We start from the raw sequence: 27216 nt of genomic DNA, 5'->3' as shown, positions 1-27216 counted from the left end.
ACTCCTAAATCATTAAGATTACTTTTTCCAAATGTATTTAAGCGTAGACACCACAATTATTCCTCACATTATGATATTGTATGAATAATGATCATTTTAATTGATTGAAGTATTTTACACGCCATTTTGTAAGCCATTTTGTATTTTTTAGGAAAAATGGACAACTGCATTATCATTGAAAACAATCCCAAAATATTATTTGACCCTTAAAACCATATATCAGGCAGAAATTCATTTAATTATGTCCATTTGTAAGTCTAAGAAGTCATTTTCCTTATCATTTGTTTTGGCGTCACTTATGCCTAGGAGGCAGAAAGCAAACTAAATCACTATGATCCACAAGTCTCTCCTCCAGATATAACTGGGTTATACTCCATTTTTGGAAATTACCTTGGATTTCTGAACATACTGGACCACTGGCATATGGTCTAGACACCAAAAAACATATTTCTTAGGTGTATATTAAACAAACTGTCGATTTTTAAATAACAGTAACCAATCATTTATACCCAATTTTTGGAAGCCATCTGGCAGTTTTAGGCATATTATTTGGCCTTCTTAACCATGGTTAAGACACCAAAATCTTATATCCTATGCAGATATTAAATGAACTTGGTCAATATGTATGTAACAGCGGCCATTTTAGACTCCATTTTTAGAAGCCGTCTTCGATTGTTAGACATATCGAACCTCTTACTGTCCTTTTTACTTGTGCTAATATATTATTCGACCCTTTATATCATTGTTTAGAAACCACAATTATATCTCTCACGTAGATTGTTTAATGAAGTATGTCAATTTTTCAGTAACAGCAGTCAATTTAGACTCCATTTTTGGAAGCCATCTTGAATTTTTGGACATACCTGACCACTGAATGTCCTTTAAACCTGTCCAAATGTATTATTTGACTTTTCAAACCATGGTTTAGACACCAAAATCATATATCTCAGGTAGATATCAAGTGAACTATGTCCATTTGTAAGTAAAAACAGCCATTTTAGACTCCATTTTTGGAAGCCACCTTGCATTATCGGACATACTTGACCACTGACTATCCTTTTAACTTGTCCCAATTTATTTCTTGATCATTAAAACCATTGAATAGAAATAAAATTGAAGACATTAAAGAAAGTAAGAGATGAATAGTGGATTTTTAGGCTTCGGCAGCCATTTTGGACGCCATCTTGGATTTTAAGGTACCCTAGTCTGCTTATTTTCACTCTTATCTGTATCACTAGATCTCTTTCATCTTTAAACCATGAAATATGCACCCAAATTTGATGTTTAGTGTGAATAATGAGTAAGTTATGTCTATTTTCTGTGAATGGCGGCCATTTTGGACGCCATCTTGGATTTCGGAAAACCCCCACGAAGGATTTATGGGGACTTATAGTATGTTATTCTAGACACTTTCCTGGACCTATCCTGAAAAAATCAGCTTGTTACCAGATATTTCCTTTCTTAAGCCTATTTTGGCATAATGCTCTTGGACTAAATAGCATATGGCCGGATGCCAAGCGCACTTTGCCGCGTGTAAGTGTCATTTTTAGCGTAAAATGTGAAAGGATGTCAAAAATCACGCATTTTGATATTTTGACGGAATATGTTTAAATGTTTGATTATCTTTGATATGCGATCATTTTATTTGGAGTTTTAAATTATAAGTCTAAAAAATATGCATTTTAAATTTGAATATTACACACACATATGGCACAGTGAAACATAAAATCGCGATTTCCTCAAAATAAAAGTTTCTGAAAACTGTCAATAGTTTGAAGTTTTTTTACGCAACTTAAATAATGTTTCAGTAAGATGGAAGGTATCTCATTTTATGTTATCCGAAAGGAGACAATGTGTATTTTACCAGGTGCGCATTTTTAATGAAAAATTAAAAATACCGTACATTAGTACACAATTACATTGTATAAGTACATACTAAAACGAGTTTTTATACCTTGGATAGCAAAATTTGTAAATTCTTAGCATCCCAGCTTAAAGTCTTGCGGAAATACTGAGGAATAATGTACGGGCGGATGTCAAGTGCACTTTTGCGTGAAAGTATCTTTTTTAGCGTAAAATCTGAAAAAAAAATGTCGAAAATCACGCATTTTGATATTTTGACGGAATCTATAAAAGTTTTTGATTACCTTTGATATGCAATCATTTTTATTCAGAGAATTAACTCATAAGTCTATTAAATATACATTCCAAATTGGAATATTACACATATTACTATATCGATTCTGCAATCGCTAGCCAATCTGATTTGGGTTCAGAAGTGAACCCCTTTTATATTGGTCCAGTCAGTGGCGTACCTTGGGTCATGGCATGGGGGGACACCAGCAAAAAATTTGAGTCATTTAGTGGGCGCGCGAAGCGCGCTCAATTGCCAGGTAGGCCTTTACTGACCTGAAAGGGAAATTTTAAGGATTGTGCCATTAAAAGGATGTGTATCTCGCTCATCAATTAATGGCAGCGCGAAGCGCGAGCTGATTTTTGTTATATTCAGACCTAAAAAAGAGACATTATAAGCTATTTTGTACAATCATGATACATACCTGTCTACTAAACAAACAATGCGAGCGCGAAGCGCGAGCTAAATTTTTTTTTGCACATATTGACTCCGAACAGGACTTTTTTTTTAATTCATAAAGAGCATACGTATGTTACCATAGCCATCTAATGCAAGCGCCAAGCGCTTGCTTTTTTTTGGTTAGAATTACATTTAAACACATGAAACACTTTTTGTAGTCAGTGTGATCATGAACATGATACGTATATCACTAAGCAAATAATGCGAGCGCGAAGTGCGAGATGAAAATTTTTTAAATTCAAACCTGAATAGGTGCATTCTAATGCTTGCTCGTAGGGATTCACTAAGACCATGGCTTTCACTATACAAATGATGCGATCGGGAAGAGCGAGCTGAAAATTTTCGATATTCAGATTAGAAAAATTGACATTTTAAGAATTTTTTTTTTTATTCATGAAGAGCTAACATATCTCACCAATCCACTGACGCGAGCGTACATACGGATTGGAAATGTCTTATATTTAGACCTTAAAAGGGGGAAATCACTTTAGGTAATCATGAAAAAGAAGCATAATATCATGCCACTACATAAAACAATAACAGGAACTATAGGCCTATAATTGATTTGAAAACCGGATGTTTTATTATAACAGGAAATATACAGACAATGCGAGCACCAGGATTGATGAACACATAGGCCCTAGGCAAATTATGTTTCATTAAGTTATGACAAATATTTCTTATGTCATATAATATAATGTAATATATAACATAGCATAGTATAATATAATATACAATAATTTCTTCATCCCCCACAACGTTTTCTTTCTTTCTCCCTCTTGTTCTCCTTTTCCCCGTTTTTTTTTCAGCCGATTGGGGGGGGGGGAGGGGCACGTGCCCCCATGCCCCCCCCCCCCGTAGTTACGCCTGTCTAGTCATGGACTCTCTACAACCAAACAGGTGTTGGTCAACCTTGGACGCTTGACCAAAACAATCTCTTTACTCTGAATTGGGGAGTTGACCTTTTAGGGAGAACATGAAATATAGTGAAAAAAAACCCATGAAATGTGTGTGCGTCAGAAGTTTAGCTGGAAGAAGAATGAGTAATTCTTTCTTAAGAAAGTTGGAATTGATTATAAGTTTCCTGTTATACTTCTTGTAAAAGTATTGATTATGTACTGATATATTATTGAATATGTGAGATATGTCTTATCATCACATAACATCCCCTTTTGTTAGAAAATGTGGCTTTCCCACATTTGTTTAAAAACAATATTGATATAATGGTCCAATAGAGTCAGCAATAACAATTCATATAAAACAAAATAATATTTGTGAAACTTGTTCATTTACCTTCTACTGAACTATAATTTCCCTTAACACTCTACATAAGCAATGATTACTATCTACATCAACGTATATCTACTAAACATAAAGTAACATAGCCTGAAAAATATTACACAAAGATAACTTTAGTTATATCAAAGTTTACCTTAATAAACCTAAATGAATTTGAATTAAAATATTTCATATTTTTATGGCAATCAATGAAATGCTTGATTAATAATCGGCAACAAGATGTTCTTATAAAATAATATTTTGTTCTAACAAAATACAATTACACTATTTCTTCAATAAGATTTGGGCAATTTGAGATGTCTCAGAACAGTATCAGTACACTGTAAAAAATGAAGTGCTAATTTACCACTAACAGTGTTTGTATAGTGACTGCACTACGAGTGCTAATTTCCTAGTTCAATTTAAACGAGAAAATCAGCACTCGTAGTGCAGTAACTATACAAGCACTGTAAGTGCTAAATTATTAGCACTTCATTTTTGACAGTGTATACATTATGATATGTTACAACTAAGTGATACTCCACAATAAATCATACATGTATATATCAACAATTTTTTCGAGCTGCGGGCATTCTCATATCTTAGGGAGATGTGCATCTATTTCCACTTCAAATTCTGAAGTATATAAACAATAGGTTTACTAACTAAATCATCCTACTCTGTATGAGTTCCACTCCAAATTTGCTCGCATAATGTCTTATATCGGTCACTTCAAAATTTCCCGGGTTCTCCACCATGTTATGTTGTCGTTGGATCTTATTGCTATTTTATTTTTAACCAGACTTACATGAGACAAAGCACTGCAGGATGTACAGTTTATCATAGTACATTTATTAAACAAATATTCATCATTGCAAGGTTGATTACCAAGATAAGTTTGAATTTATACTTGTCATATGATGATATCTAACAGGTTTGAAAGTACTTGTTTATTTTTTTATTTTATAACATGAATATGAAATATATTCTCCTACAGGATAGGGATGATAGTAATGTTACGATACTGCAACAAATAAAAATGAAAATTTAGTTTTAAATTTGATTTCCCTTTTTTTTATTACAGGAAATATAACAATCATAAACTAACAAAACATAAACCAATATTGATCTTACATCTCTTGGAAGTGTCAGATGTGCAATCCAAAGTTATGATAGTATATCCAAATAAAATCCAAGTCATTTGGCGAAGATTCCTTTAATTAAAGTTCATAATGATGGCGATGATGAAATTGATGTTAAAGCACGATGAATAACAAAAATTCACTGTAACTAGTTGAAATGTCTGTGAAAACGATGTTGATGATGATTTACAGTCATTTCAGCAATCCATGGGTTGAAAAGCGTTCATTAAAACAGGTTGATGATCTCGATGAGAACTGAGAATTCCTCTCTCAAAGTAACTGCAAACAGTTCATTGATGTTATGTTCGTTCCAATCGGAAATAAACTAAGCTCTGACATAAAGTCTGGTGTGAAACTCGGAGTTCCGGTCTGATGTGATGTGATGATGTCCTTGAAGAAACTGCCAGCTCATATACAAATCATTCACTATTCTGGAAGCTTCAAGTATTGTCTACAAAAAGAACATTCTGCCAATTTCTAGAGCAGTCTAATTTCAGAACATTCTTGACTGACCTCAGTGAAATTAACAATGTAAACAAAATAGCTAATCATATTGTCCTTTTCACTGCATGTTGGCTTTATTGTCTTGGGACATTCCTGAAATAACAGCAATTATTCAGTACTCATTATAATTGATGTAGGCCTAACAAAGACTTACCATAGAGCTTTACTGAGACATTTTGGAATATTCTTAATCATTCTATGCTAGGAATATCCTTAAAGAGAAAATAACTTAATAAAATGAATGTAATTTCTCTTGCAATTTTACTTAGATACATGTATAACAGTAATGATTGAGTTCTATGTTGATTGCTTCATTTGAAGTACATAAAGGCCTTCCTAACATAGAGAGACTGTCATTTCGAGGGCGCACCTGTTTAACTTTCCGCCAATTATCATGTTGATCAGATGCTAAGATTTATATAGCAAACATTTTTTTCTTGTTATTACTGTTATTCCTTGAAATAATTCAGTGTTAGAGATAGAGTAACACAATAGGATTGGCTGAAATTAATCTGTATTCTTCACCGTTTAATTTGAAGAAGTTTGTACTATGTAGTTAATGAACATTAATTTAATAATATTTGCTGATTGTTTCATAGTGGATAATAAGTCTGCACCAATTAATATAAATAGTATCAATATTGATAGATTCTTTCTTTTATATGTTTTGTGAATGTATTCAATGTGTTATATCTATAAGTTGAATTCAGTTAAGATCAAGAATAAGTTTAATCCTCTTTAGTGTTACTAGTAAGTATGAGAGCGAGAGTGGAAGTTCAGTGGACAATCAAAGATACACTATTGTGGTTTCACTCACTTTTCAAAATAACCTTAGGAATCTATTTGTAGATTTTTTTTTCCAAATGAGGAGAAGAGCCTCATTTTCCAAAGAAAGGGGATGTTAATGTAGTATGTATTTAACTTCCTGTTATCCTTTCAGTCATTCACGTTCACTCCCCCAATGTCATCTAAAAATTTATAAACCCCCTAATTCCATTTAACTCCTAAACCTTGACCCTAAATGACCAACGCTCTGTGACGTTAGCTAACTTCAAGGAACAAAAGTTCGAAGAAGTATGACTCACACTTCGAGCCCCAGTCACTTGCACAGTGCATTACCACACTCCTTACACTCCTTAGAGAAAGTTTGATATTACCTGTAGACCGGTCAGATCAAGTTTAGATCACTCCCACCTTAAATAGTTACACCCCCAAAACTAATTATATAAATAAGACTTCTTGATTATTAGATATAGAATACTACACCCACACTCATCCATATAGATTGACTGACTTCAAGACGTCCATCCAATATTATTTCAATTTCAGAATATTAATCTTATACTTCGAAATTGTTATATTCATCGTCTCCTGTTATATCTAAATCTTCATGTACTTCGAATTGCAAACTGTAGCTGATTATTGATGATTAAATACCCTGTGATTTTGAACTGTATAACCTTCTCCAAAGTTTCTTCATTACGCTTTCCTTCTAAATTATAATTACCGATCCAAACATAACAGTAAAGAAAATGTTCGCTGCAGGGCGAACCTGCCCCACCCATGGACAAGTTCACCGGTTAGACGGGGCGAGTTCCCCCATAGGGAAAAACAGTATGATGTGTTCAAAGACACCAACCATTTTTTTTTTAATATTGGGAAAGCATCTACTTCTACATGTAGTTCGATAATCTATGAAAAGTTATGATTATACATTTACATTTACATTATGTTGGGTAATTTCGTAACCGCGGGCCAGGGCTTTACAAAGTTTCGGGACACTCGAAAGCAAAAAGTCAGGGAGCGGCGATGTCACTTTTCCGCGCAGTGGATATATCGCGAAAATGTCGAGGGGGGGGGGGGAATGAAAGCACCCCCTAGATTAGCTTTGTTTATAGGCTTCGAAAAAGTATATTCTTACGAGGTAACTTCACTCGTAACGAGATTAAATATGTAGAGCCTGTCCGGTGTACAGAAAGCTATCTCCCCTGACTGGAACTGGCGAATGTAATACCAGTTTCTTTTCGGTTTCTCAATCTTGTAATCAGAGATGAGAGTCTTGATGTGTTTCAGCTCACCGGTATACTCATCGATATTAAGCAGACCTTCCTCGTATCTTACAGAGGCAATCAGGATTGTATTGTCTTTACTCACACCAGCACAGTCGTAATTTTCGAAAAGGCTTGATAATTTATGCATGAGATTACCCTTGTTATCAATAAGTGTTATCTGATTTCCAAACCGATTAACGATCAACGAATCGCCATAACTTGTGATTTGTCCAAGTTCATACCCGTCGCATGGTATCTCCCTGAGAGCCTTCCCACCGGATGGTGAAAATACTTGGATCTTCTTAGCATTCCTGTAGCTAACATAGATCAGATCATTGCTGTCTACAGTGAGACCACCTGTCCCACCTTCACTCTTACCTAGAGTATCGAATGTTACACCCTGCTTCTCTTCATCTAAAGTATAAAGTGATATCTTATTATGTGCATCACGTACAACATAACGACCATCAGAGAGGAATCCTACCTCAATTATTTTTGCAGCTTTAATGACTGTCTGTTTTAGCTGACCATTAGTGGAAAATATTTCAATTTCTCCAGATTTAGATCCAACCGCCATCATACCAGTCTTTGTAGCCGCCATGCCATTCATACTATCTTGCTTTGAGAGTTTTACATTGCACTCCGGCTCACATTTCACAAACCTCAGTATCCCCATTGATAATGTATCAGGATCGCAGCTTGGTGTAAACGTCAGTTCCTCTGCATGATCACCTACACCAATAGCAACCTTTTCTTTTGGATCATCCCTATCTAGTACATTCTTTAATTCACTAGACAATGAATCATGAATAGCTACAACATCTCCTTCTAGTGGGGCCTTTAAACTATTACCCACCAATTCACTCGCACTCTCAATACTTTTGACCAACCTCTCATCATCAATTTTCATATTATCTAAACTCTTGCATAATTCTTCTCTCTGATCTTCTAGTTGCTTTTTCAAGGTAGCATTCCTCTCTTTTATTTTCTTGATAGCTTCTTCACAAAGCATGTCAAGCTTCACATTTTCCGCATCAATGTGATCATGGACACGTTTGATTTGATTATCAATACACGTCATATGATTCTTCACTGTTGTAACTTTTGTCTTTCCTTGACCCTGAAGTAATCCAGAGCTCTTCTTGAAAGACGAATCGTACTCTCTTAAATCTTCCACTTTGTGGCCCTTTTTCTCGTGGTAGAGCATGCGACATCTCATACAAATGAGTTTCTTACATGTCGTGCACACATCAGTGCATTCATACTCCCCTGAAGTGTGTACTTCTTCTTGACAGTAAACCTTTTTCTTTAAGACTACCCTACCCTCTCTTATGTCTTCAACGCTCACTACTTTGTGATTAAGATGTGGTTTCCAGTTGTTGTGAGCTTGCAGACAAGCGTTACACATGTTCTTACCACAATCGCAACAGAAGTGTGCGGCTCTTGATTGCTCGTCACACATTTCACAGAGCTGTTTACTATTCCTGACATCATCAACAAGTGACTTAACAGGTACATTAGTTTTAATATTGGCAACATTTCCATCCACGACATTTGTTTCGATTCTACATAATGGACAAGTTAAAGTATTATTCTGTAAAGAGCACGCTAGAATATCTCGGATACATTTTTGACAAAACGTATGTGTACATGATAGTTGTTTTGGATCATTTAGCAAACTCAAACAAACTGGACACTGTAAACCGCGCGAAACGGTATGCTCAAGTGTCGCCATAATTATTGTTTCTTTTTTCTTCAGCAGAAAACTAAAATTATCTCGCAAATATGTAACACTTGCGTATATATTATATATGATCAACAGAATGATAAAGTAATTTCGAAAAAAAAAATTGTGTTACTTAATTTGTCTTTAAACTTTAGTGGTAGGCTACATGAGAAGACAGCTCTGAATAAGCCAAAAAAAAAAAAAAAAAAAAAAAAAAAACCCGGATATGCTTTCGTAGTCGACCTTCTCACTAGAACATAGCTATCTGTATCATGATGTCGCCTGTGGTAAAAAAAAAGACAAATAAATAAGAAAAAATAAAATAAATATCAATACATGTATATTGAAGTGGTTATATAGAGTTGTCAAGATAACACGAAATCTGAAATAATAATAATAATAAAAAGATTGAGAATGGAAGAACAAAGTATAAAGCCTATTTCTCCATGGAGCAGGGCACCCCATCCAGATTCAGATTTATTTCCAACAAAAATGACATAAATATTTATACAAATCATTTTCAAAAATTTATAACAAATATTTACGAAACAAATCATTGTCATTATAATCATATTCAACAACATCAATGATAATTAACATATAGATATATAAACAAAATATGGTGTATTTTGTAGACAAATTATAACATATAATCTAAATATAAAAAAAGGTATTTGTAGAAATGGGAGATTCACTCAAAAGCATAGCTTGTATAATGTGAACCTCCCTAAAGGGAGGTTCACATGAAACATATCACGTTAGCATCATCAGCCTTTAAGTTATGGTTGAGCTATTTTAAAGTTTCGCTTATGCTAGGAGTCCACTTATCCGGCGCCAGTTCGCGCCAATACAAAGTTGTTGTGGCGCCTAGTGTGGCCAAGGTGCCAGTGGCGAGCATTGACTCAAATTACCTCCCAACTGGCGCATAGTGGCCGCGTAACGGCGCCCAAAATTGAATTTGGCGTGACGAATTTTTTTTTTTTGGCCCGTAATATTCAATATTTTGGAGCGGCTGCGCGCCACCACGCGCCAGTACCCAGGCAGCAAAGTATCTTGGTCGCTTATGCCTTTTTTATATCGGACATCTGGGTCCCATTTGGGTCCCATATGGGCCCTTATTCCCCAAATAAATCCCATTTTGAAAACACATGGGTATTGCTACACGGGGCCCAGGTGTGCAAACCATACGGTACCCATGTTGGTTTCATCTGTGCCCAAATATCCGAGTTGGGTTACAGATGGGCATTTCTAAATAGGGTAAATATTGTAATTTATGGGACCCATGTGGGTTCTATCTGTGCCCATATATCCCAGTTGGGTTACAAATGGGTATTTCTAAATGGGATCAAGATGGTAATAGGCATATGGGACCCATGTTGGTTCTATCTATTCCCATATTTCCCAGTTGGGTTACAAATGGGTATTTCTAAATGGGATCAAGATGGTAAAGCGCATATGAGACCTATATGGGTTTATCTGTTTTCATATATCCCAGTTGCGTTATAGATGGGCATTTCTAAATGGGCTCAAGATGGTAAAGCGCATATGAGACCTATATGGGTTTATCTGTTTTCATATATCCCAGTTGCGTTATAGATGGGCATTTCTAAATGGGCTCAAGTCTCAAGATGGTAATATACGCATATGGGACCCATGTGGGTTTTACCTGTTCCCACATTTCCCAGTTAGTTTACAGATTGATATTTGTAAATGGGATCAAGATGGTAATCAAGATGATTTCAATGCTAGTCTACTGAAATATGATTCTGATTCCTTTGTTCAGGAGTTCTATGGAACATTCCTTACGTCATCATTTATTCCACTTATATCTAAACCAACTCGTATTTCGGAACACTCCTCCACTCTTATAAACAACATATTTACCAATATGCATCCTTTTCCATACGCTGGAGTGGTCATCTCTGATATCACGGATCACTTCCCAATATTTGCAAATTTCCCAATTCTACAACAGACTCAACAACCTTCTAAAATATACACACGATTTTTTCTGAGGGCAATATTAACGCATTCAAAGATATACTTGATGAACTAGACTGGGGTGATATTTATGATATGATTGAAGTAAATCATTGTTTGTGACGATTTTATGGATAAATTGACTAATTTATTTAATGAATGTCTCCCGGTAAGACAATATAATCAGCGTAGTAGAAAAGAAGCCCCAGATCTCCATGGATCACAACTAGCTTACTCAGATGTAAAAATAGGAAAAATAATCTTTATCTGAAATATAAAGCAAAGCCAACTGTGAATAATAAATCAAGATATTTAAATTAAAAAAACACACTGACAGGGCTATTACGAAGAGAGAAAAAAAATTCTTGCCAGTTCACGAAATGTAAAAAAAAACGCAAGCAATACATGGAAAATTATAAATGAAGTATTGAATAAACATGAAAAGAAAAATTATGTATCTAAGATACAAATCGACAATAAAATTATTGATAATGTACAAGAAATTTCCGATCACTTTCAAACTTTTTTGTAGAGATTTGCCCAAATTCAGCTAGTAAGATACCAGAGAGTAACAAAAGTTTTCATGAATATTTACCTTATCCTAACCCGAATTCTATGTTTTTTGTCCCGGTGGATGAGAATGAAACTCTTGATATAGTTAATAATTTACATAGCAAACGGAGTTGTGGACATGACGGTTTTGATAATGCCATAACGAAAAAGATTATTTCTTGTATTATTGAACCTTTTACTTATATATGTAATTTGTCTTTGAGAACAGGTGTTTTTCCAAATAAAATGAAATTAGCCAAGATAATACCGATTTTTTTTAAAGGTGATCCTCTTTTAATATCAAACTACAGACCCATGTCATTATTATCAACTTTTTCAAAAATATTAGAAAAGATAGTCTTTTCACGCACAATTGACTTTTTGAATAATAACGAAATTCTAACTGGCTGTCAGTTTGGTTTTAGAAAACATCATAATACATCTCATGCTATCTTGTCCCTAATCAACAAAGTAGCTAACTCTTTTGACAAAGGATCCCATACGATAGGAATGTTTTTAGATTTTTTTAAAGCGTTCGACGCAATAGACCACCAAATTTTTTTATATAAACTGTCACATTATGGTATCAGAGGCATTGTCTTAGATTGGTTCCGTAATTATTTACACGAACGCCAACAATAAGTTTGCATTGAAAATCATATGTCACAATTGAGAAATATTAACTGCGGTGTCCCTCAGGGTTCCATACTTGGCCCGCTGCTTTTCATACCTTATATCCACGACTTTAACAGATCCTCGGACTTATTTTCATTTATTATGTATGCAGATGACACCAATCTTTTTCTTTCACTCACAAACATAGAAACTCTTTATCAGATAGTCAACTCCGAATTAAACTTAGTGTCAACATGGGTTAAGACCAACAAATTATCCCTAAATCTAGAGAAAACTAATTTCATGTTATTTAGCAACACATTTAATGAACTACCTTATCCAATTCTAATAGATAACATACAATTACAACAGGTAACTACAACGAAATTTTTTGGTACATTCACTGATGACAAACTTTCATGAAAATATCACATTAATAATATATGTAAGGTGATATCTAGAAATGTTGGTGTAATAAACAAGCTCAAATGGGTATTCCCCCCTAACATTCTTAAATCTTTATATTCAACATTAGTTTTACCCCACTTGAATTACGAAATACTCGCCTGGGGAAACAGTGCAACATATATGGTAAATAAAGTATTACTCTTACAAAAAAAAGTTATGCGGATCATATGTCAGGTTGATTGTAGACACCATACAGACGGTCTTTTTCACTCAAATAATATTTAAAAAATTTACGATATTTATCGATTGAATCTTGCGATTCTCATGTATCAGTATAACAACCAAGGGTTGCCCTCCATTTTTAACAACATATTTCGAGTCAATAATGAAATTCACCATTACCCAACTTGACAAATCAATTTGTATCACCTGCCAAGGACTCGTACAGCACTTACACAGAACACTTTTGTATTTACTGCCCCCAAATTTTTGAATTCCCTTCCCCTGAATACGAGAGAGAGCTTAAGTATAGGTATATTTAAATTTAAAGTTAAGAAATCACTACTTGCCCCCTACTCACAACAAACCTCTTCGATTACTTGATAATCATACAGATCCCACCTCCAACCGACCCCTTTCCCCTACTCCCTTTTCCTTATTTCTTATTTGTCTTTTCCTTATCGCTATTTGTATCTTATTCTTTTTCCTTGTCCCCCGTCCATTGTTCTGTTTTTTTTTCTTCTTTTTTTACCATCCATGGCCACTCATTTATCTTCCACACTTTCAGCGATTATCCTACAATTTACGTTCCTTTGATTTGAATGATCATTTACCAAGTTCACATTATATTACGTTAATTACATTATTTACGTATTCGAGAGATCAGCGTCCAACAAGCCAAATTTCTCAGCTGGTCTCTCTTTTCATTTCACCTCTTTCTTTTTTTTATAACATACACACGAATACTCATACTTTCAAGAATGTTTAGTTTTATAAAATGATGATGTAAGTAACGTATTTTGTTCGTATAATTTACATTACCCAATTTTTGCAAATGTAAGGTCCTTACTTTTGTTCATTTTTGTTTGTAATTGTATTTATGTATTTTTGATTTGTATGTGAAAAATTGAAAAAAAAATAAATGAAATAAATCAATAAATCTTAAATCTTAAATATGCAAATGGAACACATGTAGGCTTTAACTGTGCCCATATATCCCAGTTGGGTTCCAGAAGGGTATTTCTAAATGGGATTAAATGGTAATACGCATATGAGACCTATATGGGTTTTATATGTTCTCATATATCCCAGTTGGGTTATAGATGGGCATTATTTTCTAAATGGGCTCAGGATGGTAATACGCATATGGGACCCATGGGGTTTTTAACTGTGCCCATATATCCCAGTTGGGTTCCAGATGGGTATTTCTAAATGGGATCAAGATGGTAATACGCATTTGAGACCCAAATGGGTTTTATCTATTTTCATATATCCCAGTTGGGTTATAGATGGGCATTATTTTCTAAATGGGCTCAGGATGGTAATACGCATATGGGACCCATGTGGGTTTTAACTGTTCCCATATTTCCCAGTTGGGTTCCAGATGGGTATTTCTAAATGGGATCAAGATGGTAATACGCATTTGAGACCCATATGGGTTTTATCTATTTTCATATATCCCAGTCGGGTTACAGATGGGTATCTATACATGAGATCAAGATGGTAGGGATTCGAACCCTTGGTTTGGGAATAATGGGGAATCGTAAAACAATAGGGATTATATTTTATAGGTATTGATGTCACAAGTGTATGTTTATAGTGCCCTTTGCTGCCGATGTTGATGCGCAGTGCGCTGTCAACTGACAAACTTATTTTGGCTGCCTTTTTTCGGCACAAGTTTGTGTTACAAAAGTCATATTGAAGCATTGCACATAATTTTACTGATATGTTTCAACAAACTGTGTTCAACCCAGTAAACTTTTCATTAAGTAAGACCACACATGGGCGTAATGACTTAAATGACTTTTTTGATTTATATTGATGATATGTTACACGTTTTGAATCATGGAAAGTTAGTTAAGTACGCTGATGATACTACCCTATATGTCAGTGCTACGTCTATTTATGAGATACAAGTAAAAATTCAGAATGATTTTGATGCAATCGCTAAGTGGATCAAGTTAAATAAGCTATGTTTAAATGTTGATAAAACCAAAAATATGATCATTTAAAGTAAAAAAAAGACTAAAGGTATTAAAATATTTGTATTAAGTATGAAAGTATTGAAATTGAAAAGTGTAATAGTTTTAAATGTCTTGGTGTTGTTATTGATGATAATTTGTCATGGTGCAATCATGTTGACCATGTTGACTATGTATGTAGAAAAGTATTTGCAGGACTTGCCATGCTCAGAAGAGTCAAACCATATGTTGATGAAGCTTCAATGAAATTATTATATGTATGCCTCATTCAAACACAAATGGATTACTGTTGCGAAATTTGGGGGAATAGATATTTAGCTCAAATTGATAAGTTGACTAAATTGCAAGAGAAGGCATCAAAACTTATTTTAAATTGTATATATAAACCCCCTCTAATGAAATGTTTAGACGTTTAAGATAGATGCCTTTTAAGAAAATAGTAGAATACCTCACTTATCAGCAGATTGTTTTAAAAATGTTTTCAAAGAAATTTTTAAAGTTCATAATGCAAATACTCGACAAAGTGCTCATCATGGCCGCACCGATTATTGTGAAACTGCTTTATGTTATGATGGCAGCGTTCTATGGAATAGACTCCCCCAAAGTGTTAAAAATGTTAAAACCCCAAATAATTTCAAACTTTCTGTTAAAAGACATTTCCTCAATCTTGCCTAGGCCGATCAACTGGGATGCAATACCAATTCCCCTTTCAGGACTGATGTTTTTAACTATCATCTCTTTTTATGTATTACTTTATACAATGCTTGTTATGTACTCCTAATTAATCTACCGTAATTAGTAATTAAGGCACATAAATAAGCACACGTCTGATACTCTTGGTATATGATTCCAAAGCAAGTTTATTTCGCATTGCGCCTGCGCAGCTACAATTGTAAGTCATGGTATGACATCATGTATGACATCATTATCAATATATAACATCTCTCCCCCCTTAGATTAAACATACCTATTCAACATCCCAATTCAATTTGCAACTCAACTGTACCAGTAAATATTCAACTGGTCATGAAAATATATATTGTAATTTAACAATTTCATTTGATATCAGTTCCCAGATTCAAATTTTAACTTTGAGAAAGTTTTGATAATTTACGTCAGTCAGTAACTGAAGTTATAATTAAAACTAATAAATTCAATGATACTTTCTGTTTCACTGAACTAAACAATTAAATCAGGAATTTTGACAAGGTCAAAAAATATGTGAGTTAATAATCCAAGACAAGATCTATTAAAATTATTGTTGTATCCGAAATTACGAAAAACCATAATAGTTTGGTTTTCTCCGCTCTCGTCTAGGATAATGCTTTATACCGTCATCGTGTTCGACTTCAGGATTGTCTTCACGATCGGCGCGAATATCTATATGATCTTCATTGACATCGCGATCATCATTGTCGTTATCACGGATGATCACGTCATCTTCGTGTGTCGGGCCGGTGACGTCGTTCGAGGTCGATGAAGTCGAGATTCGACTTCGCAGTTGGTCAACATGACGTTTCCATTTCAGCGTCGAGCTATTGGCATTGACATTTACGACATAGGATACCGGACCGTTACGTTCGACTACTTTTCCGGGTAGCCATTGGTTACCTCGCCCGTAATTTCTCACAAGGACTTCTTCTCCTATCTTAAATTCGCGAAGTTTGCGAGAAGTGTGAGCGGTCTGTGAGAATTGCTTTTTCTCAACGGTTGCGTTCACATCAGGCAGAACAGAAGATATGCGAGTACGCAACTTTCGGTTCATGAGCAATTCTGCCGGTGACTGATTTGTGGTAGCTTGTGGAGTTGTACGGTAACTCAACAAGAACCTCGATAATCTCGTCTGAAGGGGTCCACTCATTTTTCTGAGGGCTCCTTTCACAGTTTGCACTGCTCTTTCCGCGAGACCATTAGTAGCTGGGTGATATGGTGCACCTCGAATGGGATTAATTGCGTTCATTTTCATGAACATAGCAAATTCTTCACTCGTGAAACAGGGCCCATTATCCGAAACCAGCGTTTGAGGAAGACCTTGTGCCGAAAAGACTTCCCTCAATTTGTCTATTGTCGCTTCACTAGTCGATTTATTCATAATATGAACATCTATCCATTTTGATTTGAATTCGCGACCACGGTTTACTTGGATATTCCCACTGATGGGGTGGAGCTTTCGACGGTTGTCGCTGGTGTGATTGACATTTTTCGCAAGATTTTACTTTACGCTCCAAATCTTTGTCAATCTGTGGCCACCATACGCAACTTCTCGCCATTGCCTTCATACGTACTATCCCCGGATGTGCATCATGCAATTCTTCCATCATTGCTTCTCGACATTTCGGAGGAAGCACCGCGCGAGCTCCCCACAATATTACTCCCTCATGGACACTCAATTCATCTTTTCTATTCAAATACGGACCGAATGCCTTATCTTGTAATTCATCTGCTGTAGGCCATCCTTGTAAGATGAAGTTACGGACCCGCGACAAGATCGGATCTTTGTCGGTAAGAGAACGGACGCGCGAGGGCGTTATCGGTGTCCTATCTAACGTATCCATGAGAAGTATGATATCCCCTGGGATCGGAGGATCCGAAATGGTTGATTCTAGCGGCAATCTACTGAGTGCACCAGCATTTGAATTTTTCTCTCCCGCTTTATACTTTATTTCATATTCGTATGCCGCAAGTGTAATCGCCCACCGTTGGACGCGCGGAGAAGCCATCTGTGGAATGACTTTCCTCTCTCCAAAGAGACCAAGTAGCGGCTTATGGTCCGTGATTATTTCGAATTTACGGCCATACAGATATTGGTGAAACCGTTTTACCCCAAATACAATCGCTAGACCTTCCTTGTCTAATTGCGAATATCTGCGTTCCGCAACATTCAGTGTTCGCGACGCGAAACCGATGGGTTTTTCGGTCCCATCCGAAAATCTATGTGCGAGTACGGCTCCGACACCGTACGGACTAGCGTCGCAAGCTAGTATCAGTTTCTCTTCCGGATTGTAGTGGGCTAGCACCCGAGTTGAATTAAGCAACTTTTTGGCTCTTACGAAAGCCTGTTTTTGCTCTTTACCCCACTGCCATCTTGCGTCTTTCCTCAACAACCGATGAAGAGGTTCTAGATTCGATGCAAGGTCGGGTAGAAATTTACCATAGTAATTCAGCAAGCCCAGGAACGAGCGGAGTTCCTTTACGCTCTTTGGTTCAGGCGCATTTGTAATGGCTTGCACCTTGTCCCCCGTGGGACGAAGACCTTTGGCAGTGATTGTGTGTCCGAGGTAATCAACCTCGTCCTTGAGAAACACACATTTCTCTTTCTTCAGTCTTAGTCCAGCTTTCAGAAGAACATCTAGGACTGCTCTCAGGTTCTTCATGTGGGCATCTGTTGACTCTCCTGTGATGAGAAGATCATCTAGGTAGACAGCCACACCTGGTATACCGGCCAGCAATGACTCCATCGTCCGCTGAAACACAGAGGGCGCAGTTGAAACTCCAAAAGGCAGTCTCTTGTATCGAAATAACCCTCTATGCGTGTTGATGGTGACGAACTCCCTGGATTTCTCAGACAGGACTAGCTGTTGATAGGCATGAGACAGATCCAGTTCTGTGAATTTCTTTCCATTTGCAAGCCTGGCAAATAGCTCTTCTACTCTCGGGATCGGATAGGTATCCGATCGAGCTGCTGTATTAATCGTGGTTTTATAATCCCCACAAATGCGAATGGATCCATCTCCTTTGACGACTGGGACCACTGGAGCTGCCCAGTTTGAATATTGAACTGGTTCAATTATGTCATCTGCTAGAAGGCGATCCAGCTCTTGATCCAGACGACTTCGAAGAGAAAATTGAACTGGACGGGCCTTCAAAAACTTTGGTGATGCATTGGGGTCAATATCCAGATCTACTTCTACACCTTTCAACTTTCCAAGTTCTCGTGTGAACAGTCCCGCGTAGTCTGAAAACACTCTGTCTACTGCGTCATTGACCCTGACCAAGTTTATCTCCCTCCAGTCCAACTTTATTTCGTGCAGCCAATCTCGTCCCATGAGATTCGGCCCTCTGCCTCTAGCAACTATCAAAGGCAAGCGTTCCTCCTTGTTGCCCTTGGATACGGCGACTTCACATTCTCCGATAATGTCGACTAAATGTTCGGTGTATGTACGAAGCCGCGTTTTCGGTTCGCTCAGCTTAGGCCTCTCTTTGTCACTCCACTGGGAGAGCCACGTTTTCTCATTGATTAGCGTTACTGCCGAGCCCGTGTCCACTTGGAAGTTTATAGGTTTCCCTTTTACTATTAGCTGAGTCATAATCGGAGGAGGTTTGGAAGCTTTCGTCGAGTGTGTATACAACCCGTAGCTTTCGCTTTCATCATCCTCTCTTGTTTCGATTTGCAGAGTGCGAGATTTATTGGAGGCGGTCTGTTTCCCTTGCTGATGGAAAACTTTTCTCTGGTCCTTCCTCTCTCATTTGGCTCTGCATACCACGGCAAAATGTCCCTTTTTCCTGCAGTGGAAACACTCTCCGTCTTTTGCTGGACAAGGCTCTCCTTGATGCTGTCCCTTTCCGCAGCGACCGCATGAGGAATGTTTCTTGGAAACAGGGCGTTGTGACGACTTACGATGACGAACACCATGAGCGATTTTGTTCACCATCTCGCCTTTGTTCTGATCTCTGAGATCGGCTGTATTTTTATCAGCTAATTCCATTGCTAATGCAATATCTTTAGCTTTTTCGAATGTTAGAGTTGGTTCAGCCAATAATCTCCTCTGTATTCTATCATCTGCCACTCCGCACACAATCCTATCTCTCAACATCTCCTCTAAAATTGTATCAAACTTACATTAATTAGCCAATCGTCGCAGTTCAGCAATGAAAGTTGACAGCGATTCATCTGGTCTCCTCGACCTGCTGTTAAACTTGAATCGTTGGACGATCACCGATGGCTTTGGATCTCGATGATCAGTCATTAATTTCACAAGTTCCTTGAACTCAACTTCACCTGGTTTCCTTGGTGCCGCCAAACTTGACATTAACTTGTAGGTTGAGGCTCCACAAACACTAAGTAAAATGGATCTTTTCCTCCCCTCATCAATGATGCTATTGGCGTCGAAGTAGTGTCCCATACGCTCAATGTACTCGGACCAACTCCCTTCGTCTTCCCGAAATTCACCAATTGTTCCAAAAGTAGCCATCCTCAGGTACTCGAACTTTCCCAAAGTGAAGAACAAACACAAAAATTAATCCTCGTCGCCAGATTTGTTGTTATGTACTCCTAATTAATCTACCGTAATTAGTAATTAAGGCACATAAACAAGCACACGTCTGATACTCTTGGTATATGATTCCAAAGCAAGTTAATTCCGCATTGCGCCTGCGCAGCTACAATTGTAAGTCATGGTATGACATCATGTATGACATCATTATCAATATATAACAATGCTGTTGTAACTTTATACGTCTGTATTTTAACAATATCATATGAACTGATGACTGGATATACATTATCACCATTGATTGGTTTTAATTGTATATAGTTGTATTGTTTGTTATCCAGGGCGTCATGGAATATCAACTTTTGTTGAATGAGCAAGATAAATAAATAAATAAAATGAATGACTGCCCATGGAAAGCCCCCCCCCCTCTTTGGTAAAAGGTACATCCGCCTCTGCATCGTGTATAATTAATGTGTTTATGTTTATGTAATGAATTCCACAAGAAAATGTTAAGAAAAATATGTAGTTTATATATCATATTATTCATAATCATGACATTTAATTTTAGAAGAATGTTTTAGGGTTAAATAATTATGGATTTTTTTTTTATTATGGAAAATTGTTACGTTAACCATAATTTTATCAAGTATAGAAAACCTGCTCAAAATATAGAAGTCATTGACAGGACCCGGTGGATAGGTGTAGAATAGGATTATAAATGTTCAATAAAAGGTTATGACATTTTAAACTTTCGCTTATTTGTCCCATAAAATTATATGCACAACCCAGGGATATGGAAATGAGAGAGTTAATGATTTTACTCACTCATAATTTATTTTATCTTTTATTGGTTGAAGTAAACCATATTTCAATTTTTACAGATTCGACAACGTATTGGCCAACCTGACTGAACCACAAAGTTCAAATAGTAGTTCGAGTTATTCAGGAGAAATAAATCTTTAGAGTTGGTTGATCAGTTGAAACTGTAAGAGAGTTCACGACGCGACGTTTCGTTGGCTGCTGCTCAACTTTGTCAATTGATGGAGACTTCGTGTGTGTGTGTGTGTATTTGAGTTTTGTCAGACGTGTATCAATCAGATATGATTATTTACGTCTGGGACCGACCTTTAACGTCACCATCCGAAAGACGTGACCAGGGCTCGAACCTCGAACCTCTGCATCAATTTGTAACTTCCCCGCATAGCTTGGATTACAGGCGCACGCCACAACGCCCAGTTGTGTGTGTGTGTGTGTGTATTTGAGTTTTGTCAGACGTGTATCAATCAGATATGATTATTTACGTCTGGGACCGACCTTTAACGTCACCATCCGAAAGACGTGACCAGGGATCGAACCTCGAATCTCTGCATCAATTTGTAACTTCCCCACATAGCTTGGATTACAGGCGCACGCCACAACGCCCAGAGTTGGTGCGAGGGCGAAGGTTATATAGCGAGAATGCGGACGTCGGAGGTATCCGACAGATTTATTTTCCTCTTTGTTTCACAATGAGGAAAATAAAAGACATTTCCTTTTTCATATAATGAATCACGAAAGAAATAGTGAGTGGGTGACGTAATCAGTCCCATAATTTTCATACCGACCTGGATGTTCATTCAACTGTTTTGTGAAATTAAGCCCAAAATTAAAAGTGTCATAACTTTCTTATTCACCCCCGATATTGATGACATTTTCAGTGCTGAGTTCGCTGTATTTTTATGTTGGGGTAAACTTTATTTTCTATATAGATTTTAAAGTACTCACTCAATCTTCCTGATGATCTGCCTCGAGCATATCGAGAAGTTTGGTAACATATTCATTTGGTTTGGGGTGATAGACCTTAGGCAGTCGTCGTCTTCTCTCGAATTCTCTAATATGAGATTGAAACAAGGAACCAAATACTCGTGAACTCAGTGATACATCTAATACAAAAATAGAATGAAAAAATAAGGGGGCTGTTTGCTCTTTCGAAGGTCAAAATGTACTCACAAATAAGTTTTAACTAGTAATTATAAGTTGATATTTTTTTTTACGAATAAGCTGTTGCTAAAAAGCGTATTCATAGAGTGTAAATTTTGCTTGTTCTTTTAAACATTTGCTTTTTTTAAAGCTTCGTCATAGCAGCTTGAGCGTTACCTTGACCAGGACGTTTGCGTCTTATAATCCTGTTTATGTACCTAAAGCCTCAGTCACACAGTGCTCGGCGTCCACCGTTGCGTCCCAAAAAAAGTATTTTTTCCTGCGGATCTCCGCGGATCCCTTCCCATCGCCAATTTGTTTTATTACATGTATATACCTACGGGAAAAGATGCGGACGATAGGTATATATACGTTTAGCTGCGGATTCTTGTGTCCACTTTTTTACCCAAAATATATGCAGATTTTTTTCTTGGAAAATGGTAAGGTATGGCATGTCAGAATGTATCTTTAATGCCAAAACGTGCATAAGAATTTTCACTGCAGTACCTTTCTTATATCTTGCCAATAAATTATTGATAAATCTTGAAAACAAAAAGTAATTATATCATTTAAGAAAATAATTATAATGGGGATACAGGTCTCCTATCAATAACAAAAACAATAAACAAGGAAACGTCTTTCAATTTTTTTTTTGTGTTAGGATTTACATGTACTGCTGCTTTAATGAGTACGAGTAGACTTTAAATTAATCTCGTCACCATAATTTGCACTATAAGACAATGATCTTGCCTTGTCTAACATATCTTATTTATAGCAAAAATAATATTTTACATCGGGGGGGGGGGCACTCAAATTACTTTTTGATGGGGTGTGCCTCACGAAACTCTGAAATTGGGGTCTAAGGAACTGACCACATGGGTAAAATAAGGGGTCTTGGGAACTAAATATATACTGGGCGGTGTGAAAACATGGGGTCTACCGTACGGAACGGGATCGCGGTACTTTATCATGTTAATGGGCTTGTATAGTAACTGCACTTTGAGTGCTGATTTAGTCATTCAAATTTGAACTAGAAAATCGCGGGTCCGATAGTCCGCGGGTCCGATAGACCGCGGGTCCGTTAGTCCGCAGGTCCGACAGACCGCGGGTTCGATAGTCCGCAGTGTGTGTAAAATTATGATCAGATATCAAATGTCATCGAGAGGTACAAAGGTCAAGTAATACGAGACCATGGGGTTCTATCAGGTGCGGATCCATGGGGGGCCGAGGGGGAACTGTCTCACCCCCACCCCCAGCTCAAAAAAGAGGGGGGGGGGGAGGGAAAAAGGGAGAGAATAAAAAGAGAGAGAGGAAGATGGGAAAAGAAGAGAATAGAAAAGAGAGTAAGAGGGAGAAAGGAAGAGAAGAAAAAAAAGAGAAGACAAAGGAGGGAAGGAATGACAAGGAAAATGGGAGAAGAAAAGGGGGAAAGAAGAGAAAAAAGAGAGAAGGGAAAAGGAAGAGAAGAAAAGAAAGGAGAAAGGAAAAGGAGGAAAAAGAAGAAGAAAAAAGGAGGAAGGAAGAGAAAAATATTTAAATAGAGAGGAAGATGAGAATAAAGATAAGAAAAAAAGTGAGAGAAAGGAAGAGGGGAATATAAGAGAAGAAAAGGAGAGAGGGGAAGGAGAGGGAGAGAAAAAAAATAAAGGGAATAGGGGGGAAAGGAAAGAAAAAGAAAAAGGGGGAAAGAGAAAAAAGAGGAAGAGGGAAAAGAAAGGAGAAAGAAAAGGGGAAAAAGAAGAAGAAAAAAAAGAGGAAGGAATAGAATAATATTTAAAGGTCAAGTCGACCTCACAAAAATTTTGATTTGAATAAATAGAGAAAAATCAAACTAGAAAAATGCTGAAATTTCATCAAAATCGGATGTAAAATATTAAAGAAAGTAATGACATTTCAAAGATTTGCTTATTTTTGACAAAACAGTGATATGCACAACTCAAACGAGACAGTCGATGATGTCCCTCACTCACTATTTCTTTTGTTTTTTATTGATTGAATTATACAATATTTCATTTTTTATAGATTTGACAGTAAGGACTATCTTGACTGAATCATATATTATTAAATAATGCTCATTCCAATTGTTCAGGGAGGAATTAATCGTTGTTTCACTTGACAATGAGGAGAAAAATAGGATATTCCCTATTTTGTACAATAAAATACAAAAGAAATAGTAAGTTGATGACGGCATCAGTCTCCTCATTTGCATACCCAACAGGATGTGCATTTGTGTTTGTGAAATTAAGCAAAACTTTAAAAGATCGTAACTTTCTTATTTTACATCCGATTTTTTTCAGTGTTATCCTTGTTGGATTTTTCTCTTTTTATTCAAATCAACTTTTGTTGGGGTGGACTTGTCCTTTAAAAAGAGAGGAAGATGGGAAGAAAGATAAGAAAAGAGAGAGAGGGGGAATAGAGGAAAACAGAAGAAAAAAAGAGAGAGTAAGGGGGGGGAAGGAAGAGAAGAGAAAAGAGAGGGGAAAAAAGAGAAAGAAATGACGGGGGAAAAAGAAGAAAAGGGGGAAAGAAAAGATGGGGAAAAAGAGAAGAAAAGGGGGAAAGGAAGACAAGAAAAAAGTGAAGAAAAGGGGATAATAAAGAGAAGAAAAAGAGAGAGAGAGAGGAGGAAGGAAAAGAAGAGAAGAAGAAAAGGGGAGAGGAAGAGGGGGAAAGAAAGAGAGAAAGAAAGAGAAAGGAGGGGGAATGAGGATAAGAGAAAGAAAGAAAAGGAGATGGGAAACGAAAGAGGGAGATGTTGACCCGGACGTCGATTTGATGTTCGAACTAGGCGGCGCCAAAATGACGTTCGAACTATGGGGCGCCGAACTGATGTTTGAACTGGGAGGGGGCGCCAAATTGATGTTCGAACCGTGTGTTCGAACCACTATGGGAGCGCCGAATTGATGTTCGATCTAGCGTTGTGTTACAAAAAGTCATTTTGAGGCATTGCACGTAATTATACTAAAATATGTTTCAACAAACTGTGTTCAACCCACTTAACTTTATATTAGGTAAGACCACACATGGGCGTAATGACTTAAAAATTATTTTCAGAAGGTGACTTTACTTCTGTTTGCAATTTTCGACCAATTTCTATTTTACATACTACAGAAAAATTGTCCATCAGCAGTTATATGATTATTTGGTTTCGAATAATACTCTTGGCATAGCACGGATTCGATTTTCGACCTGGCCATTCTACAGCTTCATCCCTCGGTTTTTCAACTGATGATTGGTTAAATGCTATAGACAAAGGTCAAATTACAGGAGCACTCTTCATTGATTGAAGACCTGCTTTTGATACTGTAAATGCGTCTATGTTGTTAAATAAATTAAATAATATTGATTTAAGTGATTTGTCTTAATTTAGCATGGTGTGATTGGCATATAAATAACATAAAACAATTTGTTGCGATAAAAAATGATAAATCAAATGATCGATGTATTTCCCTTGGAGTTTCACAAGGATCTATATTAGGTCCCTTACTTTTTTGATTTATATTGATGATATGTTAAACGTTTTGAATCATGGAAAGTTAGTAATGTACGCTGATGATACTACCATATATGTAAAAGCTACGTCTATTTATGAGATGCAAGTAAAATTTCAGAATGATTTTGATGCAATCGCTAAGTGGATCAAGTTAAAAAAGCTAAGTTTAAATGTTGATAAAACTAAATATATGATCATTTGATTTTAAAAAGACTAAAGGTATTAAAATATGCGTATGAAGTATGAAAGTATTGAAATTGAAAAGTGTAATAGTTTTAAATGTCTTGGTGTTATTATTTATGATAATTTGTCATGGTGCAATCATGTTGACCATGTTGATTATGTATTTAGAAAAGTATTTGCAGGACTTGCCATGCTCAGAAGAGTCAAACCATATGTTGATGAAGCTTCAATGAAATTATTATATGTATGCCTCATTCAAACACAAATGGATTACTGTTGCGAAATTTGGGGGAATAGATATTTAGCTCAAATTGATAAGTTGACTAAATTGCAAAAGAAGACATCAAAACTTATTTTAAACTGTATATATAAACCCCCTCTAATGAAATGTTTAGACTTTTAAAATAGATGCCGTTTAAGAAAATAGTAGAATACCTCAGGTGTATATTTATTTACAAATGTCTTCATGACTTATCAGCAGATTGTTTTAAAAATGTTTTCAAAGAAATTTTTAAAGTTCATAATGCAAATACTCGACAAAGTGCTCATCATGGCCGCACCGATTATTGTGAAACTACTTTATGTTATGATGGCAGCGTTCTATGGAATAGACTCCCCCAAAGTGTTAAAAATGTTAAAATTCCAAATAATTTCAAACTTTCTGTTAAAAGACATTTCCTCAATCTTGCCTAGGCCGATCAACTGGGATGTAATACCAATTCCCCTTTCAGGACTGATGTTTTTAACTATCATCTCTTTTTATGTATTACTTTATATAATGCTGTTGTAACTTTATACGTCTGTATTTTAACAATATCATATGAACTGACGACTGGATATACATTATCACCATTGATTGGTTTTAATTGTGTATAGTTGTATTGTTTGTTATCCAGGGCGTCATGGAATATCAACTTTTGTTGAATGAGCAAGATAAATAAATAAATAAAATGAATGACTGCCCATGGAAAGCCCCCCCCCCCCCCCCCACCCCTCTTTAGTAAAATGTACATCCGCCTCTATATCGTGTATAATTAATGTGTTTAAGTAATGAATTCCACAAGAAAATGTTCAGAAAAATATGTAGTTTATTAATCATATTATTCATAGTCATGACATTTAATTTTAGAAGAATGTTTAGGGTTAAATAATCTTTTTTTTTTAAAGGTCAAGTCCACCCCAGGACTAATGTATGTGAATACCTATCCTATTTTGGTGTGATGTGTATTTATATTCAGCCTTTTTTAAGGCTGATTTTGTAGTAGTATGTCGCATTACAATGTATATATGTAAATAGGGAGGGAGAAAAAGACAATTA

The 27216-nt window shown here is 36.3% G+C and overlaps 1 protein-coding gene across 1 annotated transcript; it reads right to left on the bottom strand.

Moving 5' to 3' along the window:
* Positions 1–3445: 3445 nt before the first annotated feature.
* LOC135155083 (E3 ubiquitin-protein ligase TRIM33-like) lies at positions 3446–9409 on the bottom strand. Its single transcript, XM_064103683.1, has one exon. It carries the CDS (start codon positions 9301–9303, stop codon positions 7435–7437), a length of 1869 nt encoding a protein of 622 aa, XP_063959753.1. The 5' UTR covers positions 9304–9409; the 3' UTR covers positions 3446–7434.
* Positions 9410–27216: the final 17807 nt, after the last annotated feature.

This window comes from Lytechinus pictus, chromosome 8, assembly GCF_037042905.1.
Source record: "Lytechinus pictus isolate F3 Inbred chromosome 8, Lp3.0, whole genome shotgun sequence".
NCBI classification, from domain to species: Eukaryota; Metazoa; Echinodermata; class Echinoidea; order Temnopleuroida; family Toxopneustidae; genus Lytechinus; species Lytechinus pictus.
Note: the sequence above shows the minus strand (reverse complement) of the source record. Positions and strands in the feature narration are given on the sequence as shown.

Bases quoted from the DNA above. Each gene is read 5' to 3' on its own strand.
- LOC135155083 (XM_064103683.1), bottom strand. From the start codon at position 9,303: ATGGCGACACTTGAGCATACCGTTTCGCGCGGTTTACAGTGTCCAGTT.